The 26,119-nt window shown below is 47.1% G+C and overlaps 1 protein-coding gene across 2 annotated transcripts in view; it reads right to left on the reverse strand.

Moving 5' to 3' along the window:
* Nucleotides 1-26,119, reverse strand: part of GPM6A (glycoprotein M6A) — a 504,858-nt gene that overhangs the window by 21,269 nt on the left and 457,470 nt on the right. For both annotated transcript variants that reach the window (XM_069244597.1, XM_069244607.1), the window contains exon 6: nucleotides 8,566-8,642. In XM_069244597.1, coding sequence (XP_069100698.1) covers nucleotides 8,566-8,642 — 77 coding nt within the window. The remainder of the gene's footprint in view (nucleotides 1-8,565; nucleotides 8,643-26,119) is intronic.

Here is a 26,119-nt window from a genome sequence, read left to right on the forward strand (position 1 = left end):
CATCGTCAGAGACCGCAAAATGAACATGTCATATGCCGATGACACACAAGTCATCATATTCCTCACTGAAGACCTGGACAAAGCTCACATCGGGATGAAAACCATCACCGCCTGGATGAGGGAGAGCTGCCTCAAACTCAATTCAGACAAGATCAAACTCATCATCTTCGGAAACTCCACTTCAGCCTGGGACGACTCCTGGTGGCCCACATCGCTCAGCGCACCACCTACTCTGACTGACCACACGCGCAAACCTAGGAATCATCCTCGACCCCTCCCTATCAATCACCCAACAAGTAAACGCAGTCACCTCTTCCTACTGGCACACCCTCCGCCAACTAGGCAAAATCTTCAAATGGATCCCGGTCGACTGCCGCAAAACAATCACTCACACCCTAGTTACTAGCAAGCTCGACTACAGCAACGCACTCTATGCCAGCACCACAACAAATAACATCAGGAAACTACAACTCATCCAAAACACCGCTGCAAGTCTCGTCCTGAACTTCCCCTGCCAAGAACATATCTCCCAGAACCTGAGGACCCTACATTGGCTCCCAGTAGAGTAGCAAATCAACTTCAAACTACTCACCTACACCTACAGGGCCCTGCACAACATCGGACCGGCCTACTTGAACCATCGAATCTCCTTCCATAACCCCACCAGACCCCTCAGCTCTGCCCAGCAAGTGCTTGCTACCATCGCACGCATCTGGAAAACCACCGCCAGACGAAAATCTTTTGCATACCTCACAGCCAAGAGCTGGAACAACCTGCTCACGCACCTCAGACAAAGCCCATCTCTCACCATCTTCAGGAAGAAATTCAAAACATGGCTCTTCGAATGAGGCGTAGACCTACCACCAGTGCCTTGAGACCCTCAAGGGTGAGTAGTTGCACTTTACAGAAACGGATTGATTGATTGAAAGGTACTACTAAAGAGTGATAAGGTAATGTAAAATGTAGGTTTTCTCACATGACAAAAATTACTTTGTTTAGAATGTGCTGGTTGCAACTTTAGCTCAGACATTTAGGCCTGCAATGGCAGTGCAGAAGCCATAGATTTAAAGACTCGTGCACCTTGGTGTTATACGTACACAAATCAAATGACATCTGGCCTTTTTTCTACTTTGACCTTGTATGCAATGTTACTGTGGCCTTACTAAAAAGTCAGTGTATGAACTGTTCCAAAAACTTTAGGTTCTCCTGGTGACTGTGCAGTGTAAGTAAAGGAAGTGAATCAACAAAGTTTGTCAATACACTGTGCACATAACATATATACATATGTCAAAATCATCAGGCTAATAATTATTTGGAATCACATTAAATGAAAATTCAGGACTTGCTATTGTCCTGCATCACATGAGAAAAGGTCATCAGTGAAAACCAAAATGGTAGAAACCTGACCAAAGGACCTTGGGGAAATCCCAACAATCCAGAGACCCAGGATGAGAAATGTCCTGATCCCACTTTCCAAAGTTATTCAAAAGACTCACTTAGGCCCTCATTATGACATCTGCAGTTTCCTCAGGAAACCGCCAATGCCAAGGGCGCCAGAAGACCGCCAGTGCTGGTGGTCTTCCGCCCACCGTAATATGCCTACTGCAGGATTTCCACCACAATAAGGGTGGAAATCTGGCAGTAGCCATGCTGGCAGTCAAGGCGCCTGGGCGGTGTCCTGCTAGCAGGGTGCTGCTGGTGGTGGCAGTGCCCCTTCCCTGCCGGACGACCACCGCTCTGACCAAGGTAAGTTAGTCGTCCATCAGGGGAGGGCTGTGGAGGATGGGAGGTGTTGTTTGGGAGTGTGTGGTGTCTGCGTGTGTGTATGAATGTGTGTGTGTGTGTGTGTATGCATCTGTGAGTGTTGTGGTGTATGTGTGGTTGCATGCATGTGAGTGAATGCATGTATGAATGTTACAGAAACGGATTGATTGATTGAAAGGTACTACTAAAGAGTGATAAGGTAATGTAAAATGTAGGTTTTCTCACATGACAAAAATTACTTTGTTTAGAATGTGCTGGTTGCAACTTTAGCTCAGACATTTAGGCCTGCAATGGCAGTGCAGAAGCCATAGATTTAAAGACTCGCGCACCTTGGTGTTATACGTACACAAATCAAATGACATCTGGCCTTTTTTCTACTTTGACCTTGTATGCAATGTTACTGTGGACTTACTAAAAAGTCAGTGTATGAAATGTTCCAAAAACTTTAGGTTCTCCTGGTGACTGTGCAGTGTAAGTAAAGGAAGTGAATCAACAAAGTTTGTCAATACACTGTGCACATAACATATATACATATGTCAAAATCATCAGGCTAATAATTATTTGGAATCACATTAAATGAAAATTCAGGACTTGCTATTGTCCTGCATCACATGAGAAAAGGTCATCAGTGAAAACCAAAATGGTAGAAACCTGACCAAAGGACCTTGGGGAAATCCCAACAATCCAGAGACCCAGGATGAGAAATGTCCTTATCCCACTTTCCAAAGTTATTCAAAAGACTCACTTAGGCCCTCATTATGACATCTGCAGTTTCCTCAGGAAACCGCCAATGCCAAGGGCGCCAGAAGGCAGCCAGTGCTGGTGGTCTTCCGGCCACCGTAATATGCCTACTGCAGGATTTCCACCACAATAAGGGTGGAAATCTGGCAGTAGCCATGCTGGCAGTCAAGGCGCCTGGGCGGTGTCCTGCTGGCAGGGTGCTGCTGGTGGTAGCAGTGCCCCTTCCCTGCCGGACGACCACCGCTCTGAACAAGGTAAGTTAGTCGTCCATCAGGGGAGGGCTGTGGAGGATGGGAGGTGTTGTTTGGGAGTGTGTGGTGTCTGCGTGTGTGTATGAATGTGTGTGTGTGTGTGTGTATGCATCTGTGAGTGTTGTGGTGTATGTGTGGTTGCATGCATGTGAGTGAATGCATGTATGAATGTTACGGTGGGTGTGTGTCTGCATGCCATTGTGTATGTGTGTGAGTATGTGTGAGTGAATGCATGTATGGATGAGTGTAAGTGAGTGTGTGTTTGGATGTGGTGGTGCATGGGTGCATCAAATCAAATCAAATCATTAGCATTTATAAAGCGCGCTACTCACCCATGCGGGTCTCAAGGCGCTAGGGAAAAAGGGGGTGGTTATCGCTGCTCGAACAGCCAGGTCTTTAGGAGTCTCCGGAAAGCGGAGTGGTCCTGGGTGGTCCTGAGGCTGGTGGGGAGGGAGTTCCAGGTCTTGGCCGCCAGGAAGGAGAAAGATCTCCCACCCGCCGTGGAGCGTCGGATGCGAGGGACGGCGGCGAGTGCGAGGCCAGAGGAGCAGAGGGGGCGGGTGGGGACGTAGAAGTTGAGGCGTCTGTTGAGGTATTCCGGTCCCTTGTCGTGGAGGGCTTTGTGTGCGTGGGTGAGAAGTCGGAAGGTGATCCTTTTGCTGACTGGGAGCCAATGCAGGTGTCTCAGGTGTGCGGAGATGTGGCTGTTGCGGGGTACGTCGAGGATGAGGCGGGCTGAGGCATTTTGAATGCGTTGCAGGCGATTTTGGAGTTTGGCGGTGGTCCCAGCGTAGAGGGTGTTGCCGTAGTCCAGGCGGCTCGTGACGAGGGCGTGGGTCACGGTTTTTCTGGTGTCGGCGGGGATCCAGCGGAAGATCTTGCGAGCATGCGGAGGGTGAGGAAGCAGGCGGAGGACACGGCGTTGACTTGCTTGGTCATGGTGAGAAGGGGGTCCAAGATGAAGCCGAGGTTGCGGGCGTGGTCTGCGGGGGTCGGTGCGGTGCCGAGGGCCGTGGGCCACCAGGAGTCGTCCCAGGCGGACGGGGTGTTGCCGAGGATGAGGACTTCAGTTTTTTCAGAGTTCAGCTTTAGGCGGCTGAGCCTCATCCAATCTGCGACATCCTTCATACCCTCTTGTAGGTTGGTCTTGGCGCTGGCGGGGTCCTTGGTGAGGGAGAGTATAAGTTGGGTGTCGTCGGCGTAGGAGGTGATGATGATGTCATGCTTGCGTACGATGTTAGCGAGGGGGCTCATGTAGACATTGAAGAGTGTCGGGCTGAGTGATGAGCCTTGAGGTACGCCGCAGATGATCTCAGTGGGTTCTGAGTGAAACGGAGGGAGGTAGACTCTTTGGGAGCGGTTTACGAGGAAGGAGGCGATCCAGTCCAGGGCCTGGTCTTGGATCCCGGTGGAGCGGAGGCGGGTGGTTAGGGTGCGGTGACAGACGGTGTCAAAGGCAGCCGAGAGGTTGAGAAGAATGAGGGCGACTGTTTCACCGTTGTCCATCAGGGTTCTGATGTCGTCTGTGACTGAGATGAGGGCGGTTTCAGTGCTGTGGTTGGTTCGGAATCCGGTCTGTGAGGGGTTGAGCAGGTTGTTGTCTTCCAGGAAGGTGGTCAGCTGTTTGTTGACGGTCTTCTCTATTACTTTGGCTGGGAAAGGCAGAAGGGAGATGGGGCGGAAGTTTTTCAGGTCGCTCGGGTCAGCCGTAGGTTTCTTTAGTAGGGCGTTGACTTCGGCATGTTTCCAGCATTCGGGGAAGGTAGCAGAAGAAAAAGAAGAGTTGATGACGGTCTGGAGGTGCGGGGCGATGATGTTGTCGGCTTTGTTAAAGATGAAGTGCGGGCAGGGGTCCGAAGGGGCGCCGGAGTGGATAGAGTTCATGATGGATTTGGTTTCTTCCGTGCTGATGTGGGTCCAGTTGTTGAGGGTGATGGTCGGGGATGTGGGTTCGGTGGTGTTAGGTTGGGTCTGGTGTCCAAAGCTGTCGTGGAGGTCGCTGATCTTGCGATGGAAGAAAGTGGCGAGGGATTCGCACAGATCCTGTGAGGGCGTGACGGCGTTGGCGTTGGCGCTGGGGTTGGAGAACTCCTTGACGATGCTGAAGAGTTCTCTGCTGTTGTGGCTGTTTTTGTCCAGTCTGTCGGTGAAAAAATTCCTTTTGGCAGTGCGGATCAGGTGGTGGTGTTTGCGGGTAGCGTTCTTGAGGGCGGTCATGTTGTCAGCGGTGCGGTCCTTGCGCCAGGCTTTCTCAAGTGCGTGACAAGTTTTCTTTGATTCTTTGAGGGTGTCAGAGAACCAGAGGGGTTTCTTGGTGTTGTTCTGTCGCTGCAAGCGTTTGAGGGGAGCAAGGTTGTCTGCGCAGTTGGAGATCCAGTTTGTGAGGTTGAGGGCTGCGACGTTGGGGTCGGTGGTGAGGGTGGGTTGGTTGGCGGCGAGTGCGGCGAAGAGTTGCTCTTCAGGGATCTTGTTCCACTGTCGGCGAGGGATGGGTTGAGTGCGGAGGTGGCGGGTCTCGCGTCGGAATGTGAAGTGGACGCAGCTGTGGTCGGTCCAATGAAGGGTGGAGGCGTGGCTGAAGAAGACGTGTTTGCTGGCGGAGAAGATAGGGTCGAGTGTGTGTCCGGCGATGTGGGTGGCAGTGTTCACCAGTTGTTTGAGGCCGAGGTTGGCGAGGTTGTCGAGCAGGGTGGTGGTGTTGGGGTCGTTGTTTTGTTCCAGATGGAAGTTGAGGTCGCCTAGGAGGATGTAGTCCGGTGAGGCGAGGGCGTGCGGGGAGATGAAGTCGGCGATGGTGTCGCTGAAAGGGGCGCGAGGTCCGGTAGGACGGTAGACGAGGGATCCTCTGAGGGTGGTCCTCGGGTCGGTGCGAATCTGAAAATGCAGGTGTTCAGCGGCAGGAGGGGAGTCTTCAGTGGAGGTGGTGACGCTGATGGAGTCTTTGAAGACGATGGCGATACCTCCTCCTACTTGGTTGGTGCGGTCTTTCCTGGAGATCTTGTAGCCTTCGGGGATGGCGGTGGCGATGTCTGGAGCAGAGGAGGCGTTCATCCAGGTCTCCGTGATGAAGGCGACATCCGGTGCTGTGGAGTCTAGAAGGTCCCAGAGTTCAACGGCGTGTTTGTGAACGGAGCGAGCGTTGACTATGATGCACTTGAGGTGGTTGATGGTGCGTGGGCTTGTGGTCGTAGTTGTTGCGTGGTGGAAGATGCGTTTGCAGGAGTTGCAGGCGAAGGGTCCATGGGTGCGTTTGGGGTGAGCTTGGAAGCAGGTGTTGGAGCGTCCTGGGTTGAGGGCATGGAGGGTGGTGGGGTCATAGCGGATCATCGGGGCTTGGGAGCGCTGGGGACCAGGGGTCATGGTGCTGGGCGCGGGCCAGGCGCGGACGGGCGCAATATGAGGTAGGAGGGGTCAGCTGGGGGCGAATGGGAGCTGGGGGGCGGGGGCGTGCAGGAGGTCGCGGCGGGAAGGCGCGAGGGAGGGGGGGACAGGTAGAGTGAGAAGAGCTGGGGGAGAGGGGTTTAAGGGTGGAGGGGGGAGAGTGTTAGGAGGTTTAGGAGATTAGGGAGAAAGATAGGTGTAGGGTTGTGAAGATAGGGGAGGGGGGGTTGTAGAGGTGGGTGAGGGTGAGAGGTAGAGTGAGGGGATAGGAAGATAGGTAATAGAGGGGGTGGCGGGAGGGGGGAGAGACAGAGAAATAGGTAGAGAGAAAAGGTAGATAGAGAAATTGATAGATAGGGAAAAAGATAGAGAGATAGGAAGATAGGAGGAGGTGGAGAGTGAGGGAGTTGGATAGTGGGATAGAGAGATGGAGAGAAAGGTAGATAGGAGGAGTGAGGGAGGTAGAAAGTGAACGGGTTAGATAGGGGAGATAGAGGGGGGGATGCGAGTGGGGGAGGGGGATGAGGCAGGAGCAGGAGGGCAGGCGCGGGGAGAAGAGGACGGAGGAGGCAGAAGAGCCGAAGGCAGAAGACAAGAAGACAAGAAGAAAAGAAGAACAGAAGAAAAGAAGAACAGAAGAGCAGAAGACCGGAAGGACTGAAGACCGGAAGAGCAGAAGACCGGAAGAGCAGAAGACACACAGAAGAACACAGAAGAACACAGAAGAACAGAGAGGAGTACAGAAGAACAGAGAAGAATACAGAAGAACACAGAGGAAGACAGAAGAAGACAGAGGAAGACAGAAGAACAGAGAAGAATACAGAAGAACACAGAGGGAGACAGAAGAACACCGAGGAAGACAGAAAAACACAGAGGAAGACAGAAGAAGACAGAGGAAGACAGAAGAAGACAGAGGAACACAGAAGAACACAGAAGAACACGGAGGGAGATACAAAAAACGAAGAAACAGAGTGCAGAATACCACAGTAGAAGATGAGGAAGAAGAGAAGAGGAGAGAAGACGGGGAGAAGAGGAGTACAGAAGAAGAATACAGACGAGGAGCGAGGAGGAAGAACAGAGAAGAAGGAAAGAGGAAAAGAAGCAGGAGCAGGAGAGAGGGTGAGTAGCGCGGGGCAGAACGAGGGGCTGGGAGGTGGGGGGTACTTACTGTGGGGTGGGTCTCAGGAACTCAGGAACCTGGAGGAGCTGCAGCGGCAGGGGGAGCGACCTACCCTTGCGTTGTGCGTGTGGGTGTGTGTGTGCATGATTGTGGGAAAGGGGGATTGGTGGGGTGGGGTGATTCTAGGGGAGCGGGGGTAGGGGTGGGTGGGCATTGTGATTCTACAGGGGATAGGGTGGGGGTTGGACGGGCGGTGTGATTCTGAGGGGGGAGGGGGCTAGGTGATTGCTGGGGGGTGGAGGAGCCTTCTACTGGTGACAGGGAAGGAATTCCCTGCCACCGGCAGCCCTACTGCCATGGTTTTCTTGGAGGTGGTATCATTGCAAAAACCATGGTGGTAGGCCGGCTCATTATACCCCTGGCAGTCATGTGTGGACCGCTGGGTTGGAGATGCACATCTCCGGCCCGGCAGTTCATGCTGCCATGGCGATATGAGTGGTGATTTGGGGAGTTGGCTGTGGCCAACCCACCTCACTCATAATGTGGCGGTGATACCGCCACATTAATCCTGGCAGTCAAAAGACTGCCAGGGTTACAATGAGGGCCTTAGTGTGTTGGCAAAGACATTCTGAGCACCATAAAGGATGTCAGTGAGAGACACTAAAAAGTCAAATGGTGCAATTCAAATTCTGTAACATTAGCATGTTAAAGGGACAAAGCAAATGCCCTGGGAGGTGATTATGAGCATCTCCCAATGTTATAAAAACCAATAGATACAGACAGAATAAAATGGGGTACAATGCAACCTGTCCTGAATGGAAAGGAGGCCACAGGATATACAAGCAGCCATGAGACATATGCTTGCACTCACACATACACACACACACACACACACTCACTCATACATATACAGAGCAAGAGAGCCTAGTTTGATTTGGAGTTTGGCAGACGGGTTACTTCATCAAAATGTGATGGATATCCTGTCCGCCATATGAAAAGTTCCATAATCTATAATGGAATTGTAATATGGCGGACAGGATATCCGTCATGTTTGTGATGGCATAAACCCCTTCGCCAAACTCTAAATCAGTCCTTGATTTAGTTGTTCTTGCAGGGCCCTTCAGCCCAGAGATAGTATTTAATTACTACATTCCCATGTTAATTGGGTGTCCTTGGCAATAATGACATGCACCCTCACACACACAAAACACACATGCTGAGACACAATATCCTCTTAAACATACACTCCATACAAATATGAATACATTTGATAGAAAAATGAACTTCGAAAATTGGGTATATTCTTACCTCAGTTGACCTACACATTCCCAGGAATTTGTCAGACATAGTACATATTTTCTTTTCCTCTCCAAGTGTTACAATTCCTAAAACAGAATGACATAATCCGTTTTTTTTCACTTTTAGGCTATGAACAAAATAAAGTCACCATATACAGAACACATTGCATTTAGTTTTTGTCACTCTATGCTTGTTTTTTACATAGAAATTCAGACATATAACTATGAAGCAGATGAAAAATAAAGTGGCAACAATTCCATGTATATGAAAACTCATCAAAAAGCCTCATCATATTGCTAAATTTAAGATAATAGTTACATTGCTTTGATTGTATCTTTGATGTCATTTTTCGAGTCTGCATGAAACTTTGCAATCAAATATGGTATCAGATTATAGCTCGGATTTGCAAACACTTTGCGTCAGGTTTACGCGAGGTAAGTGAGAATAAAGAGTCAAACTTCCCCAGCAACTGACTGCAGTCTCTCTGTTAGTCTACGGTCAGTGCAGGGGAAAGGCTGACACCCTCCGCTGACCCATACTACTCCTTGGAAGATAGGAGGTCGGGGAGAGGTTCACTCTCCTTTTCCACCCCATTATCAGTAAGCAGGAGCATGATAAGCTCAGACCCCTCAAAGGGGGGCTTGAGTTGATTGACATGCAAGTCAGACTCTCAAAGGGTTCCTGGAGGTCTTGATGTCCACCAGTTAGGTGACATCACTCCTGCACTCATTTACCTTGTAAGGACCAGACCTATGATCTAGCAGGGCCCTAGGCATCATGAGCTCCATCACCCACAGTTTTTGGCAAGACTGAAACTAAATTAGAGTGATCTTCTGGTCATACCAGTACTTCATACCCTACTGGCTGGCTTCCAGATTCTCCTGGGTGAGTTTCTGGAAACATGCTGTGTGGTTGAGCAGTGCAAACATGGACCTGACCAAGTCCTGGGGTGCCTTCTGTATGAGCTTTTTCCTAGCCCTCCTTCACCAGACTAAGAGCTCTTCTCACAGGCTGCCCATATTGAAGTTGAATGGGTCTGAAGACAACCCCCTTCTGTGGTACCTCCCCATATGCAAACAAAAGACATAGCAGGAGGATGTCCTGCTTCTGCCTCATCGGCTCTGGTAGGTCAATAATCATGCCTTTTAGGGTCCTGTTAAACCTTCCAACAAGCATATTGGTTTGTGGGTGGTAGGTATTGGAGAACTTGTATGTTACCACACAATCCTTCCACATGGCCTTCAGTTACCCTGACATGAAGTTGGTACCCCGGTTAGATATCACCTCCTTCAGGAAACCCAGGGGGTAAAGATCCCCATCAGTGCTTTGGCCACAGAGGGAAAGGGGGTGCCAATGACAGGAAAGGTTTGCAGGGAGGCCTTGCACTTCCTCCCAGTCTTGCCACTCACCTGGAAGGAAGGACAGGACTTGCAGTTTGCATCTGACTCCTTCCTCATTTGAGGCCAGTAAATGTGGGAGACAAGCCTGTCAAAGGTCTTGTCCTGCCCCAAATGACATGCCAAAGGAACATCAAGTCCCTTTAGCACTGGCGGACCACCAACACACAGATTGTACCAGGCTCATAGACCTTAGGCTCACTACACAGGATACAATTCTCCCAGTAAATCAGGTGCTTGCCAGATATGTCACCAGTACCCTGGATCTCAGCTTGGTGTCACAGACCCACAAGAGTAGGCCATCCCCTCTGCGCCTTGCAGAACTCCTCCATGGTGGGACCCTTTTCTTGCTGCCAGTTAGACAGCTCAGGCCAGTTCCCCAGTTTGGCTATATCCTCCCCAATAGGTTCCAGGGCCGCCTCTGTTCAGCCTCCTCCCAGACTGTGGGAGTTTCAGGAGTGGGTTTTCTACACCCCTTGTTCTTCTCCTTTCTGGCAGGGCCATGGGCCATTCTTCCAGGCTCCAGGTCCTTTTCACCACCCTCTCAGGCTGCCAGGGACCATGTGGTCAGACACGCCTACTCAGGCAACCTTAACATCTCCAAGTGGAACCTGAGCGCCACCTCCTTCCAGGCAGTATGCTCCAAATCATTGCCAAGCAGACAATCCACAGGAATGGACAGACTAACAGCTACTCTCAAGGAACCTGAGACCCCGGGCCCTCATTCAATTGGAACCAGAGCCACTGGGTAGTGCTTCTCATGTTTGTCAGTAGCAAACAATTGTTGGAACACATTAGGGACTATGTGCTCTGAGGATGCCAAATGACAAAGGATGGTTCTCATACTAGCTCCATTTTCTCTCAGAGTCCCCACCCTCTGCCCTGCCTGTACGTTATAGAATTACTAGGCAAAAGACTTCTTTGCACTATTACTCCATCACCCAGGGACATTAGGGTAACCTCTATGCTGTCCCCACACTTTCAGAGACAGCTTCCTCCCCAAGTGCTACACTAGCCAACACCCATGACTGCCAACCGGTGGGGTGCCCACTTGGGATACTTGGGATCTCCCTTGAAGTGCCCTTACTGCTGGCACTCATAGCACTTAGGGTGTGGTGTGCCTTCCCTGCAGACCTATCATAGAATTTTCTCTATTTCTTATCAGTAGGGGTTTGGGAGTCCTGACCTGAAGAACTATTTAGGGGGCTTTTAGAGAACTTGCTTTTGTTTCTATCTTCCCCTCCTTCCTCTGGGAGGACCCTGCCCACCATTGTGGTGATCCCTCCCAGATACCTTCTTGTAAACCCTGTTGCTGACCCAGCCATCTGCCTTCTAAGCTAGCTCACTGGGGTCAGTGAGCTTACTGCCAACAAGATGTTAGTGCATATCTGGAAAACAAAGACTGGACATGTGATCCTGTGAAATCAGAATATACAGGCCTTGATAATCTTTTACTTCACTGCCCTTCACTCAACCATCCAATGCATTGCAAAAGGAATCAACACAATCTACCCAAGTCTATTAGGATAGCTTCTGACTGTCACTGAACTTCTGCCTGTACTTCTCTGGGGTCAAACCAAATTTCCTGGTCAAGATTCTTTCATAGGGAGAAACCTCCTCCTGTCACCCGCTTCTAGGGCCACCCCTCTCCACACTAGGGATGTGCCTCCACAGAATGGTCCCTCAGTCCCCCTCAGGGATCTTGTGCATATGTGGAGCAATCTCACAAACCTCAAACCATCTATCTATGTCATTTCCTACCACAAAGTCAGGCACCAGCTCTTTGGGTATGTGGACCCTCTTATCTCCCGAGGAAACTACATTAATGTTGCCACCATCACTGCTGGACTCTGCATGTCTGGATTTCATGTCCAGCTCCTTCAGGCTCAGTGCATGAGCCAACATTACTTACTTCTCTAGCTTGAAGCTTTTTTCTTCCTTCCTGTCCTCCAGTTCCTCTTGGCTCACGCCCCTCGAAGACAGACTGCTCACTGCTCAGGAGAGCTATTACCAATTCAAGTGCCACATCAATCCCAGCAACTGTAGGGGGGACCACAGAGTTGGAAATCCAAATTCTCTCCACTGTCCATTTCATCCTCTGTTGCTGTAGTCAATGACTGATGGACTTCTGTCCAGGCTCTTAGTGTCTTTTGTAGCTCCGCCTTCTTGGTGGAGGATTTGCTAGTAGTCCTTTTTACAAAACTCCCTCGTCTGGGCCACAGTGTAGGATTCCAAATTGGCAAACACCAGTACTGAAGCTGAGGCCACATCCACAGTTGGAGAGGTAGGGTATGGATTAATTTTAAAAAAAGGCCAATTAGGGAGAATTTAAAATTCAAATTGGCCTTAAATGTGGAATGAAAGGCACTGTACAAACAAACCCTAACCTCACTGCTGATTACCAAGATTAGAAATTGGATTTCTGATTGGCAGAGGTATGAACCCTGTCCAAACAGGAAGCAGGAACCACAGTCCTAGTCAGGGTAAGTCAGATGCACACCCCAAAATGACCTGTGCTAACCCTCTGGTAGCTTGTCACAGAGCAGGCAGGCTTAATGTAGAAAATATTTATGCAGCACTTCAAACAGTAAAACAAAAAGATACCATACCTGATTATGAAAAGAGAGCTTAATAACATGAACAAAACAAGACCAAAACAACAAAAATCCTATAAGTAGATGTGATATGAATTTTTAAAGAATTAACTTAGTAGTAGTACTTAAAAGCATGAAGTTCTAATGGGGACTATCTGGTCGCACTAGACGGGGCCAAATTTAAAAAGTCAGGCCGACCGCAACAGAATGTAGGTTGGATACAGGGACCAGCCTTGGCTCACTGAAAACAGTACCTTGGTTCGGAGTTGCGTCTATGACGAGAACAAGATGCAAGGTGCAAAGGAGGTGATGTATTCCTGTCAAGAGTAGGCAGTGCATTGGCACCAAGCAATGCAAAGTTGGAGATGCATTGGGAATGGAGGTGATTTATTGTGTAGTCGACAATGTGATGCTCCCGATCCTCTCAGCAGCGGTGATGCAGTGTCCTTGAGTCTCACAGCAGCGGAGATGCATTGGCATCAATGGAGATGTGACATGGTGTCATGGCGCAGGTTCTGGCAGTTGCTGCCCCTTATATCCACTTCCAGGTTCTGAGGACTGGATTGGCACCACTTGGCAGGGCAGGACGTGGAGCAAGCAAAGTGCAGGTACTGTTGCAGGATAAAGAAAAGTCTTTGATGTCCCTGAGACTTCAAAAGAACAGAAGCCAATCCAGCAAGCCCTTGGAGTCACTTTGGTTATGGGTTGGAGAGATTCAGGTCCAGTCCTTCCCATTACCAGGCAAGGAGGGCAGCAGGCAGCAGGATTCAGGCCAGCACAGCACTGCAGGAGTCCAGCAGAGTGACAATCCTCTAAGCACTTTATATCAAATTGTTTCTTCTCACAGCAAGGTTGAACCCACCATTGTACTGAGTACCTCACCAAGTGAGGACCTAATGATGAAGCATACCACATGATTAGTATGTGGGTGAGAGTTCTATAAGAACACATGTAGTTTGGCTGGTGAGCACTAAGGAACAGGTCATAGTGACTGCTTGTTTTGGGCGACACCCTGCACTTTTGGTTTATGTGAAACTGAAAATGAGTGATTGTGTGGAGGAACGAGGCTATGAAAGGATAAATAACTGAAACCTTTAATAAACGAGTGCACAGATGAGTTGATGGGTGGATGAGTGAATGTATGGTGAGTGCACAAATCGAAAATCAGGTGGATTAATTAGTGCTCTTGTGGTTTCCTCCTTCAACGCAGTCCAGAGTAAGCTTTTCACCATTCCCAGTACCCTTTAGTATGCGTTTTGATGTGTCACATCACTTAATAATTCTAAATGCATATTCAGATTTACAACAACACACAGAAATCTTAGGTGACTGTACTGGTTTAATCTATAACTCAGAAATCTTGACTGTGAGAAAGTGGCCTCTTTCTAGCCTTGTTACCCCCACTTTTGGCCTGTTTGTGAGTGTATGTCAGGGTGTTTTCTCTGTCTCACTGGGATACTGCTAGCCAGAGCCCAGTGCTCATAGTGAAAAGCCTATGTTTTCAGTATGTTTGTTATGTGTCGCTGGGACCCTGCTAGCCAGGACCCCAGTGCTCATAAGTTTGTGACCTATATGTATGTGTTCCCTGTGTGATGCATAACTGTCTCACTGAGGCTCTGCTAACCAGAACCTCAGTGGTTATGCTCTCTCTGTACACATTTTCACTAACAGGCTAGTGACCAATTTCACCAATTCACATTGGCATACTGGAACACCCTTATAATTCCCTAGTATATGGTACTGAGGTACCCAGGGTATTGGGGTTCCAGGAGATCCCTATGGGCTGCAGCATTTCTTTTGCCACCCATAGGGAGCTCTGACAATTCTTACACAGGCCTGCCACTGCAGCCTGAGTGAAATAACGTCCACGTCATTTCACAGCCATTTACCACTGCACTTAAGTAACTTATAAGTCACCTATATGTCTAACCTTTACCTGGTAAAGGTTGGGTGCTAAGTTACTTAGTGTGTGGGCAACCTGGCACTAGCCAAGGTGCCCCCACATTGTTCAGGGCAAATTCCCCAGACTTTGTGAGTGCGGGGACACCATTACACGCGTGCACTATACATATGTCACTACATATGTACAGCGTCACAATGGTAACTCCGAACATGGCCATGTAACATGTCTAAGATCATGGAATTGTCACCCCAATGCCATTCTGGCATTGGGGAGACAATTCCATGATCCTCCAAGTCTCTAGCACAGACCTGGGTACTGCCAAACTACCTTTCCCGGGGTTTCACTGCAGCTGCTGCCAACCCCTCAGACAGGTTTCTGCCCTCCTGGGTTCCAGCCAGGCTTGGCCCAGGAAGGCAGAACAAAGGACTTCCTCAGAGAGAGGGTGTTACACCCTCTCCCTTTGGAAAAAGGTGTCAGGGCTGGGGAGGAGTAGCCTCATCCAGCCTCTGGAAATGCTTTGATGGGCACAGATGGTGTACATCTCTGCATAAGCCAGTCTACACCGGTTCAGAGATCCCCCAGCCCTGCTCTGGCGCGAAACTGGACAAAGGAAAGGGGAGTGACCACTCCCCTGACCTGCACCTCCCCTGGGAGGTGCCCAGAGCTCCTCCAGTGTGCTCCAGACCTCTGCCATCTTGGAAACAGAGGTGCTGCTGGCACACTGGACTGCTCTGAGTGGCCAGTGCCAGCAGGTGACATCAGAGACTCCTTCTGATAGGCTCTTACCTGTGTTGCTAGCCTATCCTCCTTCCTAAGTAGCCAAACCTCCTTTTCTGGCTATTTAGGGTCTCTGCTTTGGGGAATTCTTTAGATAACGAATGCAAGAGATCATCAGAGTTCCTCTGCATCTCTCTCTTCACCTTCAGCCAAGGAATCGACCGCTGACTGCTCTGGACGCCTGCAAAACCGCAACAAAGTAGCAAAGATGACTACTGCAACCAAGTATCGCTGATCCAGCCACCTTCTCGACTGCTTTCCTGGTGGTGCATGCTGTGGGGGTAGTCTGCCTCCTCTCTGCACTAGAAGCTCTGAAGAAATCTCCCGTGGGTCGACGGAATCTTCCCCCTGCAACCGCAGGCACCAAAAGACTACATCACCGGTCCTCTGTGCCCCCTCTCAGCACGACGAGCGTGGTCCCTGGAACTCAGCAATTCTGTCTAAGTGACTCCCACAATCCAGTGACTCTTCAGTCCAAGTTTGGTGGAGGTAAGTCCTTGCCTCCCCACGCTAGACTGCATTGCTGGGTACCGCGTGATTTGCAGCTGCTCCGTCTCCTGTGCACTCTTCCAGGATTTCCTTTGTGCACAGCCAAGCCTGGGTCCCCGACACTCTAACCTGCAGTGCACGACCTCCTGAGTTGTCCTCCGGTGTCGTGGGACCTTCTTTTGTGACTTCGGGTGAGCTCCGGTTCACTCTTCTTCATAGTGACTGTTCCGGCACTTCTGCAGGTGCTGGTTGCTTCTGAGTGGGCTCTTTGTCTTGCTGAACGCCCCCTCTGTCTCCTCACAAAATTGGCGACATCCTGGTCCCTCCTGGGCCACAGCAGCATCCAAAAACCTTAACCGCGACCCTTGCAGCTAGCAAGGCTTGTTTGCGGTCTTTCTGCGTGGGAACACCTCTGCAAGCTTCTTCACGACGTGGTACATCCATCCTCCAAAGGGGAAGTTCCTAGTCCTCTTCGTTCTTTTAGAATCCACAGCTTCTACCATCCGGTGACAGCTTCTTTGCACCCACAGCTGGCATTTCCTGGGCATCTGCCCACTCCCGACTTGAGTGTGACTCTTGGACTTGGTCCCCTTGCTCCACAGGTACTCTTGTCTGGAAATCCATCATTGTTGCTTTGCTGGTGTTGGTCTTCCTTGCAGAATTCCCTATCACGACTTCTGTGCTCTCTGGGGAACTTAGGTGCACTTTACACCTACTTTTCAGGGTCTTGGGGTGGGCTATTTTTCTAACCCTCACTGTTTTCTTACAGTCCCAGCGACCCTCTACAAGCTCACATAGGTTTGGGGTCTATACGTTATTCGCATTCCACTTTTGGAGTATATGGTTTGTGTTGCCCCTATACCGATGTGCCCTCATACTGAGGGTACTCACTGAGATACTTTTGGCATATTGTCATAAAAATAAAGTACCTTTATTTTTAGTATATCTGTGTATTGTGTTTTCTTATGATATTGTACATATGACACCAGTGGTATGGTAGGAGCTTTGCATGTCTCCTAGTTCAGCCTAAGCTGCTCTGCTAAACTACCCTTTTCTATCAGCCTAAGCTGCTAGACACCTCTTCTACACTAATAAGGGATAACTGGACCTGGTGCAGAGTGTAAGTACCCCTTGGTACCACTACAAACCAGGCCAGCCTCCTACATTGACCACTAGCCCAGTTGTGCACCTCATTCTGTAATTAGTAATCCAGTCTCAGATTAACACCACTTTCTATAATCATTTGTGTATGATCATATTCACTCCATCACTCAGTAGTCCTTAGTGCCTGTCTGATTTCCATCACCACTCTTTAACTTTGAATGCATATTCAGGATTTTATCATTAAATATTAATCCTAAATATGTGTTCAAATTTTGACTATCACTAAATTATCCAGAGTACCTGTTCACATTTACCCCATTTTTCAGTCATATTACATGCTGACAATTGCACAATGTCCCAATAGTGTTGGATGCTTGCTAGATTTACACCATTGTGCATACATTGAAATCACTGTCACACCCAGATGTGCATAATCACTCAGTAATCTTTAATGAACCATAGGATTTGAACGATCACTTACAAACAATGCTCCGAGCAATATGCCTACCACCATGCTGAAACACTGCGATGGGCTACATTTACTTTTCATGTGAAATTTAGATATGGCCTGAAAGCTCGGCTGTTTATTGGACAGTGTCTTTGTTCATATTTTTTCTTATACTGAATGTGTCTGTACCTCAGAGTCTGGAAACCCTACAAGAAAGTGCAGTTGGTAGGGACAGCTTTGATTGCGATTGGATCCCTCTTCCTTCCAACATTCCGGAAGATCCATGCAGGATGAAAGAAACCATGATTGCTTGCGCACATATAAGTGCAGTTCACTCATTATAGCTGACGTAATTGCCAGGCCAAAGGACTACAGGCCCCACATAACATTGTGTCAGGAGCCGCATGCCACTTTGACTTCACGCCACCTGGCACATTAATCGGGCCCACTTCCTCCACTGCACGGGATGCTACTGACAGGCCCAAGGACTACAGGTCCCACACAACATTGCTGCAGGAGCCATATGCCGAATTGACTTTGCGCTACCTGGTGAACAAATCTGGGCCACTTTCCCCACTGCACGGGATGTACATGAGACATGCACGGGCAAAGGCGAGCCCGTCTGCGCCCATCAGCGCCTGCCTGGAGGAGGCTGGGCTGGGCCAGCCCTCTTGGTGTGTCACTTTGAACATCTAACATATATCCATTCTTATTAGCAACAAATCACGGTTAGGCGAAAGGGGGAGTGCAACTGCAGGTAATACCAATGTCACCAGGGGCACTGCTTCAATTACCAACTATTTGACCACTGCCATGTCGGCTACTAACTCTGCAATAGAATCTGTGGAGGAAAAGCTGGGGGCCACTAGGAGATCTCTGTCTTTAGTAGCAAGTAACAAGTGGGCTAATACTCTCTCCAATGCTGATGCTGTTGGTATTCAGAGTAAAGCCAGACAATTAGTGGGTGAAGTCACCCCAGACCTTACTAAATGCTGTGTCTATGTGGGGGAACGAATATATTGTACCTGCAGCACAGAAGCAACAGTCTCCTCTGGGTAAAAATGTAGGCACAGATGCTATAGTCTCCGCACCAACTAAAAAGAAGAAAGGTTCTGTGTGCCTGATGCGTGCCCCTAAGAGTAGCGGGAAAAAACACTCTGAAACAGAACAGGTTGCAAATAGGGGTGGCAATCATGAACATAAAAGGTCACCTCAAGTATACAGATTGATAATGGTATTATGCTCGCTTTGCAGGAAAGTCTGTCTAAAATTGAAGGAACGTTGAGCAACTCATTGACATTCATGACACTGACTTTGCAGAGCATAGACAGAACCCTGAAGTAACTGCTAACACATGTTCACCCCAAGTCTCTTAAGGGCAGATTTAAGAACCCCTAGTGCCTCTTTACTCCACATTAGCATCATTTTTTTCAAGCTAATGTGACCCAATGAGGCCAAAATCACCACGCCAAATTTACAAAGTGGTGCTATGTATGCTTCGCAGCACTTTGTAAAGATTTGCGCTCGTCATTTAGGGTGGCCGAAAAAAATGGCGCAACAAAATCTAAGAGATTTCTTTGCATCATGTTTTTAAGCACTTTTAATGCCTGCTTAGAGCAGGCGTCAAAAGGAGGCACAACATTGCTTTCAATGGGCCTCAATGGGCTTTGCAGGATTACCTTCAACAGATTTTATGCTAATCCTGCAAAGCTCTGAACTAGCAACAGCTACCCGTACTTATGGATGCAGATGACTGTATCCCTTTAGCTAGCACAGGGAGGGATCTATAAAGGCTCCTTAATAGTTTTGTAACATTTATGTCTAAAATGGGTCTTTCTACGAAAGCAGCAAAATCTCTTGCCATGGTGTGTAGTTGCCTTATGGTAGGTTAACTCTATTTCAAATTGGTGACACTGTCCTCAAGTGTGTAGCCACAGTCACTTATCTAAGGGTTATTTTGGACTGTTCTAGTACTTGGAAGTATTTGAAGAATGTGAGGTTAACACAATTTGAACAAGAGACAACTTCCCTTTTTAAATTTGCTGCAAAGCTAGGGTGTATGCACCTAGATACTGCCATTTCGACATATAAAGCCAGGCCAAGATCAATTGCTACTTATGGTGCAGGGTTCTGAGACGTTACAGGGTACACACAACTACAAAGCTGTGAAAAATGTTGTTTGATGAGACTTTTGTCACTACTTTGCAGTATCCCATCATCAATAGTGGATGAGGAAGAGGGATTATCTGGCATCGGAGATGCAGTAAGAATGACACCCATTTTGCTATAGTTATCAATCTGGAGTAGGCCAAAAGCAGTACTGACTCACAGATCACAGATTGCTTTATATTCTCATACGCCCATGAAATCAACTGGATCATGTATTTGAAAGAGGGCCCTCAAGCACATCACTAGATTGGATATGTTTAAGAATCCGACATTAATAGATTTATCACTGAAATCTCTGATTAAAACTGAATTTTCAGGAAGAGATCTGAGGTTCAATCAAGGAAAATATGGTATTGATATATCTCCTATTATGTACAATGATAGGCATTAAGCTTTATTTGCTTAAGGCACCAAGCAAGCAGAGATACTACCTGACTCGATTTAGGCTTGGCCTGGCACATTTCTTAGTTTCTTATCCTGCTAACGTATACACTGAGAAAGAGTTGATTTTTTATCCATGTACTTCTTTAGCCTCCCATCACAATTTCACATGTTCTTTTTTGTGATTTGTATAAAAAGGAGAGAATTTGTGTTCTGAGAACTCTCTTGTGGAACTTAAATGTCAGGAAATGTAAGGAGGCATTGAAGTATTTGCAGTTACTTCAAACTGATGTGATTTGCAATACTGTTTATAGATGTATTTCCTCTGTGGTTAAGTACAGGAGAACAGCTGATAAATAGTGTAGAATGTGGATCATTTTCCTAGCCTGTTTCCTGCTCAACGAATTATACTGTTTGTTTTAATCTTAATTGTAAATGTATCTATTTTATGCAAGAATTGTTTTACAACTGATGATATTTAATGTATCAAGTGGGAAAGAGCGATATCCTCTTTGGACTATTTCAATGTTTTCAACTGATCTGTAGTTTTATGTACTTTTATGTTTTTTCATTAAACCAAACCAAGTCTTTTGAACCGAATTGAGCTGAACATCTGATCCAGTGGAGCGACGAGCAGTGCTGTTACTTTATTTCTGTACAGGTGTGTTGCTCCCTGTAATGCGGAAAGGAGGGGCATTCAGGTGCTAACTAATAGCAATAGTGTTTGCCAAAAGATTAAGGATACAGAACTGCGTTGAGTTTGCACCATTTGGAATAGTGGAAATACAGTTAATGTGTGCATAGCTAAACACATTTGTCATGAACAACAATTGCAATCAACCAATGGTTGATTAATGCTGGCAGGTCAATATGTGAAAATCAGTTATAGTAACCAATGAGTGAGGTGGATTATCTGTTGTTCATAATTCAGTATTGTGTGTTAACTCTGTGGGACAACTGAGGCTGTTTCAACCCAGAACTACAAAAACAAATCTTAACAAGATTGAAATATACCACAGTCAAGATGACTGTGGAAAAGGAGGATTTTCAGTTTCTTTTTGAAAGTTGTAAAACAAGAGGTTGTAGGGAATATTTTTGGAACTGAATTCCATATCCAGGTAGAACTTGTTTAAATGTAGGTGACTCAAAGAAAAGGGTTTGGGCATTTCTTGACCCCCCCACTGACCACCTGAGGTATTTAGGTACTCCAATAAATATGAGGGAGTAGATATGCGAAGTGTTTTGCAAGTGATGTAGGTCACTATACATTGTACCCTAGTCAAAGGAAAGCCAGAAAGGCGATCTTAGGAACAGGGTAATGTGGAGGAAAGTGGAAAAAGAGTTGAGTGACAAAAGGCCTGATTTAGGGTTTGGCAGGAAGGGGCTACTCCACCACAAACATGACAGATATCCCATTCGCAGTATAACAATTCAAATATAGCGTATTTGGAAATGGTAATACGGCAGACGTGATATCCGTCACATTTCTGACGGAGTAATTCCTCTGCCAAACTCTAAATCCGCCCCTAAGTGGCAAGCTGGTCGATTGTGTATGGAAAAGAAGCCAGTGAATTGGCACACTTAATCAGATTTGAATATAAAAACTAGAGTTACATCTTATACTTAACAAGTTTGATAATTTTACGAACTTCAGAATCATGCAGCGTACAGAGAAAGAGATGTACCAGATCAGGGTTATGTAAGGTAACAATATGTACTGTATATTATTTTCATTTTTATAAATCACATGAATATTTATCTTCTGTGGCTACCCTTAAATATGTGTAACTCTGACCTTCCTGGCCCTATACTGGTTATCTCTGTAATAGTGTAATGAATGTAGGGAATTGACAAACATTTTAGTGCTCAATTCTTATATCATCAGATTCAGAAATATACATACAAATCAGAATTTTGTTTTCGTGTCCAAGTAGAGTGTGGCGTTACTGCTTCGGGTGTCAAATGATTTATTCTTGCAGGCTCTCTCTTGGCCTTACAAACAGGTACATTTTTTATCTGATCAAGGTCAATGTCGAGAAAATGTGTAGCTAAATAAATAGACTTTGCGGTGATTTATGTGTGGTATTTCCGTAAGTAAGCATTTTGCAAGTCTCACTCCACTGGATTTTTAAATATATTACTTCTTCTGTGAATTGTAACATTTTTTGATGTTTTGATCGTGCGCTGACGAAAAACCAATTGTTTCTTTACTTGCATAAGTATCTCTTCAATACATCAATTTCAGTTCCAATAGCTCAGCTTTGCAATTAAAAAGAACGTTTTCCATTTGAACAGTGCAGCATTCTTGATTCACATAGCATGCATCAATGGTACAGTGCTATGTTTGAGTAGAAGACAATATATCTAAACCAAACCAGCTAAGTGTAATTTAGAATGATATATTAATGCTTTGATTACAGCAAAATATGTCATCGCTGTCAAATTAGGTTTGTCTTTCTAGAATAAGTGTGTTACGGTTACAGGCTAATTGTGCCTTTGATGTGGAGTTAAGAATAGTAAATCTAAACTTACATATATGTACTTACATTTTTTTTGATATTTTGGTGCTTGATATTTTGGCTACAATATTAAGGTAAGACATTGAGACAGTCTTGAGGGGGTGGCTGGATGTGGCAGTGACATTTGACCGACCATCCTTTCTTCTTACTGAACATTGTAAGATCGTTATGCCATTCTACTTAGGTAGGACTGAAGGGCAATGTCCGAATTGACACATCTAGTCATCACTTAATCCATTGATAATTTGTTATGGAACTGAATACTACCCACCACCCATCTCTGTGGGGGAATTCCATGAAACAATGATGATAACTCTGCCACAAATGTTTCTATGGATTACAAGACAGAATATCACAACAGGTGGACGAATCACACAAAGCTAGAGTCAACATCTGTTTACACAACTGAGCCCAGATAAGAATTCAAGTTCTTACAGCTCTCAAATGTCATAAAGTTTAGCTTTCTGTTGTAAAAAATGTTGATCTTTTGTAGGGTATAAAATATAAGTTTATTCAGCTTTGTTACAGGTTACAAATAACGCCTCACCAGCAGCAGCATCCTTGCTGCTCAGCCCACTCTTACCAACTGGCATTCACCAACTAAGCACTGGGAACCACGGAGAGAATGCATAACAATCAATGACAAGTCACAACACATCTTCTCCTTTTAATCCCTTCGCTGCCAGGCCTTTTCCCCATCAGGTGGCAAGCCTTTTTTTGGCTGTTTGGGGCAGTTTGCGCTTAGGGCCTCATTACTTTTTGTCCACCTAAGCTACCCAAGCCAAATTTGTGTCCTTTTTTTCAAACATCCTAGGGATTCTAGAGGTACCTGGACTTTGTGGGTTCCCCTGAAAATGGCATCAAAAACGAGTTTGCAGTGCTAAAATCACCATATTTCCAGCTTTCAGGAACAGGCAGACTTGAATCAGAAAACCACATTTTTCAACACAATTTTGGCATTTTACTGGGATATTTCCCATTTTTCCTTTTTTGAGCTTTCAGGCTCCTTCTAGGTTGTGACAGAAATGGGTGTGAAACCAATGCTGGATCCCGGAAAGCTAAACATTTCTTAAAAGTATACAAAATTCTGAATTTACCAAGGGGTCATTTGTGTAGATCCTACAAGGTTTTCCTACAGAAATTAACAGCTGAAATAATAACAATATTGAAATTGAGGTAAAAAAGCAGCCATTTTTCTTTATGTTTTACTCTATAACTTTTTCCTCTGATGTCAGAGTTTTGAAAGCAATATACGGTTACGTCTACTGGACTCTTCTGGTTGCAGAGATATATAGGGCTTGTAGGAAACTATGTGGAGAAAGACAAGGGACAATAACACTTGTTTTGCTATTCTGTGTTCCCACAGGTCTCCTGATAAAAATGGTACCTCACGTGCGTGGGTAGGCCTAATGGTTGCGACAGGAAACGCAACATGGACACAACACATTTTTACATTGAAATCTGACGTGTTTTTTGCAAAATCCCTAGCTGTAGATTTAGGCCTCTAGCTCAGCCGGCATCTAGGGAAACCAACCACACCTGTGCATTTTTTAATACTAGACATCTAGGGGAATCCAGGAAGGGGTGACCAGGTTCTGTTGCCCAGAATCCTTTACAAACCTAATATTGTGGCCAAAAAAACACTTTTTCCTCACATTTTGGTGACAGAATGTCCTGGAATCCGAGAGGAGCCACACATTTCCTTCTACCCAGTGTTCCCCCAAGTCTCCTGATACAAATGGTACCTCACATCTGTGGGTAGGCCTAGTGCCAGCGAAAGGAAATGCCCCAAAACACTAACTGGACACATCAAAATGTGTGGGATCACTGCACCGGGACAAATTTCCTACCACCCAACGTTCACCTCAGTCTCCCAGTAAAAATGATACCTCACTTGTGTAGGTGGGCCAAGTGCCTGTGACAAGGAAGAGCCAAAAACATATCGAAACTGAGGGGGAACCAAAGCGGGTCCTAAAGGGCAGTTGGAAAAAAAAACATTTTTAGGCTGACAAGTGAGGCAGAATTTTTATCGGTATAGATGAGACAATGCTGGGTGGTAGGAATTTTGTGGATCTCTGCAGATTTCGGAAGGTTCCATCATAAAAATGTGGAAAAATGTGTGATTTCCAGCAAAGTTGGAGATTTGCAGGGCATTGTGGGTAGGAAAATGGTGCGGGGTGCATGTGAATCACACCACCTTGGACTCACCCAGATGTTTAGTTTTCAGATGTGTATAGGTCTTGTAGATTTTTCGACATGGCAGCGTCCCAAAGTCCAAAAAGTGCAGCTCTCACCATGCCAAGTGGGACGATTTTGAGAGTTACCCAAGCTCTCATGGCCCAAATAATCAAATGTCCTCTTGCTTGCCGTAGGATAAGATGTTTTAGTGTGCGAGGGGAGAGCTGAAAGACTGTTACCTCCTTCAGTTGGGGTGGGGGTATAACCAGGCCCATACTGGTTGGTAGGCACCACCTCACTATTTTTTGTTTCTTTTTAATTCCCTAGCATCTAGAAGGAGTTCTGTCCCCCTCCCCTCAGGTTGTGGATCTTGGGTAATTGCCCTATCGGCCCACTGGTGGGCAGAACAACTTTGGCCCCATTTATTTGGGGTGGGGTATGGCCATACCCCTACCCTCCTATTTTGGAAAAAAAATCTTTCCTGGTCTCTGGTGGGCTTTCTGCTCCCCTTGGGGTCAGATGGGCCTTCCAAATATAGGGGGCAGATATGGCCAACAGTAATGTGCCCCCATGGGAGCGACACTTGCCCAAGGGGCTGCCCCCCCAAACAAAATACACACATACACACAAACCAGTCCCTGGTGCCTAAGTGGTTTATGCCCCCAAAGGGAGCATAATTGGCTTCAAAATAAATTTGCCCCCCTAGGGGTGCGACCCTTGCCTAAGGGGTCGCTCCCCTTGCGTGAAATTGACGCAAAAAGAAATCCCTGGTGCCTAGTGGTTTCTGGCCTAAAAAATAAGCCGTTCTGCCCCCAAAGGGGGCAGAAATGGCCTAAATAGAATTTGCCCCCCTAAGGGAGAGGCCCTTGCCTAAAGGGTCACTCTCCATATATATAAAATAAGGTACAAAAAAACAAAAACAGTATCCCTGGTGTGTAGGGGTTTCGGCCCGCCATGGGGGCAGATTGCCTAATTGTAATAGGCCGGGGGGGGGCAGAAAAGGCCTAAAATATGTTTGCCCCCCCCTGGGGAGCGGTCCTTGCACAAGGGGACGCTCCCCTCATTCAATAATATAGAAAAATTATTCCCTGGTGTCTAGTGGTTTCTGCTCCCCTTGGGGACCGATTGGCCTAGTAAAAATAGGCCGATCTGCCACTAAGCGGGGCAGAAATGGCCTAAAAGTAATTGGGCCCGATGGAGCGACCCTTGCCTAAGGAGTTGCTCCCCACATATAAAAAAAATAAACAAAAAAAATGATTCCTCGTGTCTAGGGGGTTGGCCTAATAATAATTTGACCCCCTTGGGCAAGGGCCGCTCCCCTCGTGTCAATAACCTAAAAAAAACAACTCCTTGGTGTTTAGTGGGCATTTCTTGATGCAATCGGGCAGCAGAAATGCTGAGAAAGACATCAAAGGAAAGGAAAGACCTTTCCTTTCCATTCCTTTGATGCCTCTCTCAGCCCCTCCAGCTGATCGAGATTTCTGCACCGATCGGCGCTGGTAGCTGAGCTTTCAGCGCAGAGGGGCAATTGCGATTCCCCTTCCATCCCTGCAGTGGGGGCGCTGAGGTGAGGCTCATTGGGGGGCGCTAGCACTCCCCCCATG

Source organism: Pleurodeles waltl, chromosome 1_2, assembly GCF_031143425.1.
Source record: "Pleurodeles waltl isolate 20211129_DDA chromosome 1_2, aPleWal1.hap1.20221129, whole genome shotgun sequence".
Taxonomy (NCBI): domain Eukaryota; kingdom Metazoa; phylum Chordata; class Amphibia; order Caudata; family Salamandridae; genus Pleurodeles; species Pleurodeles waltl.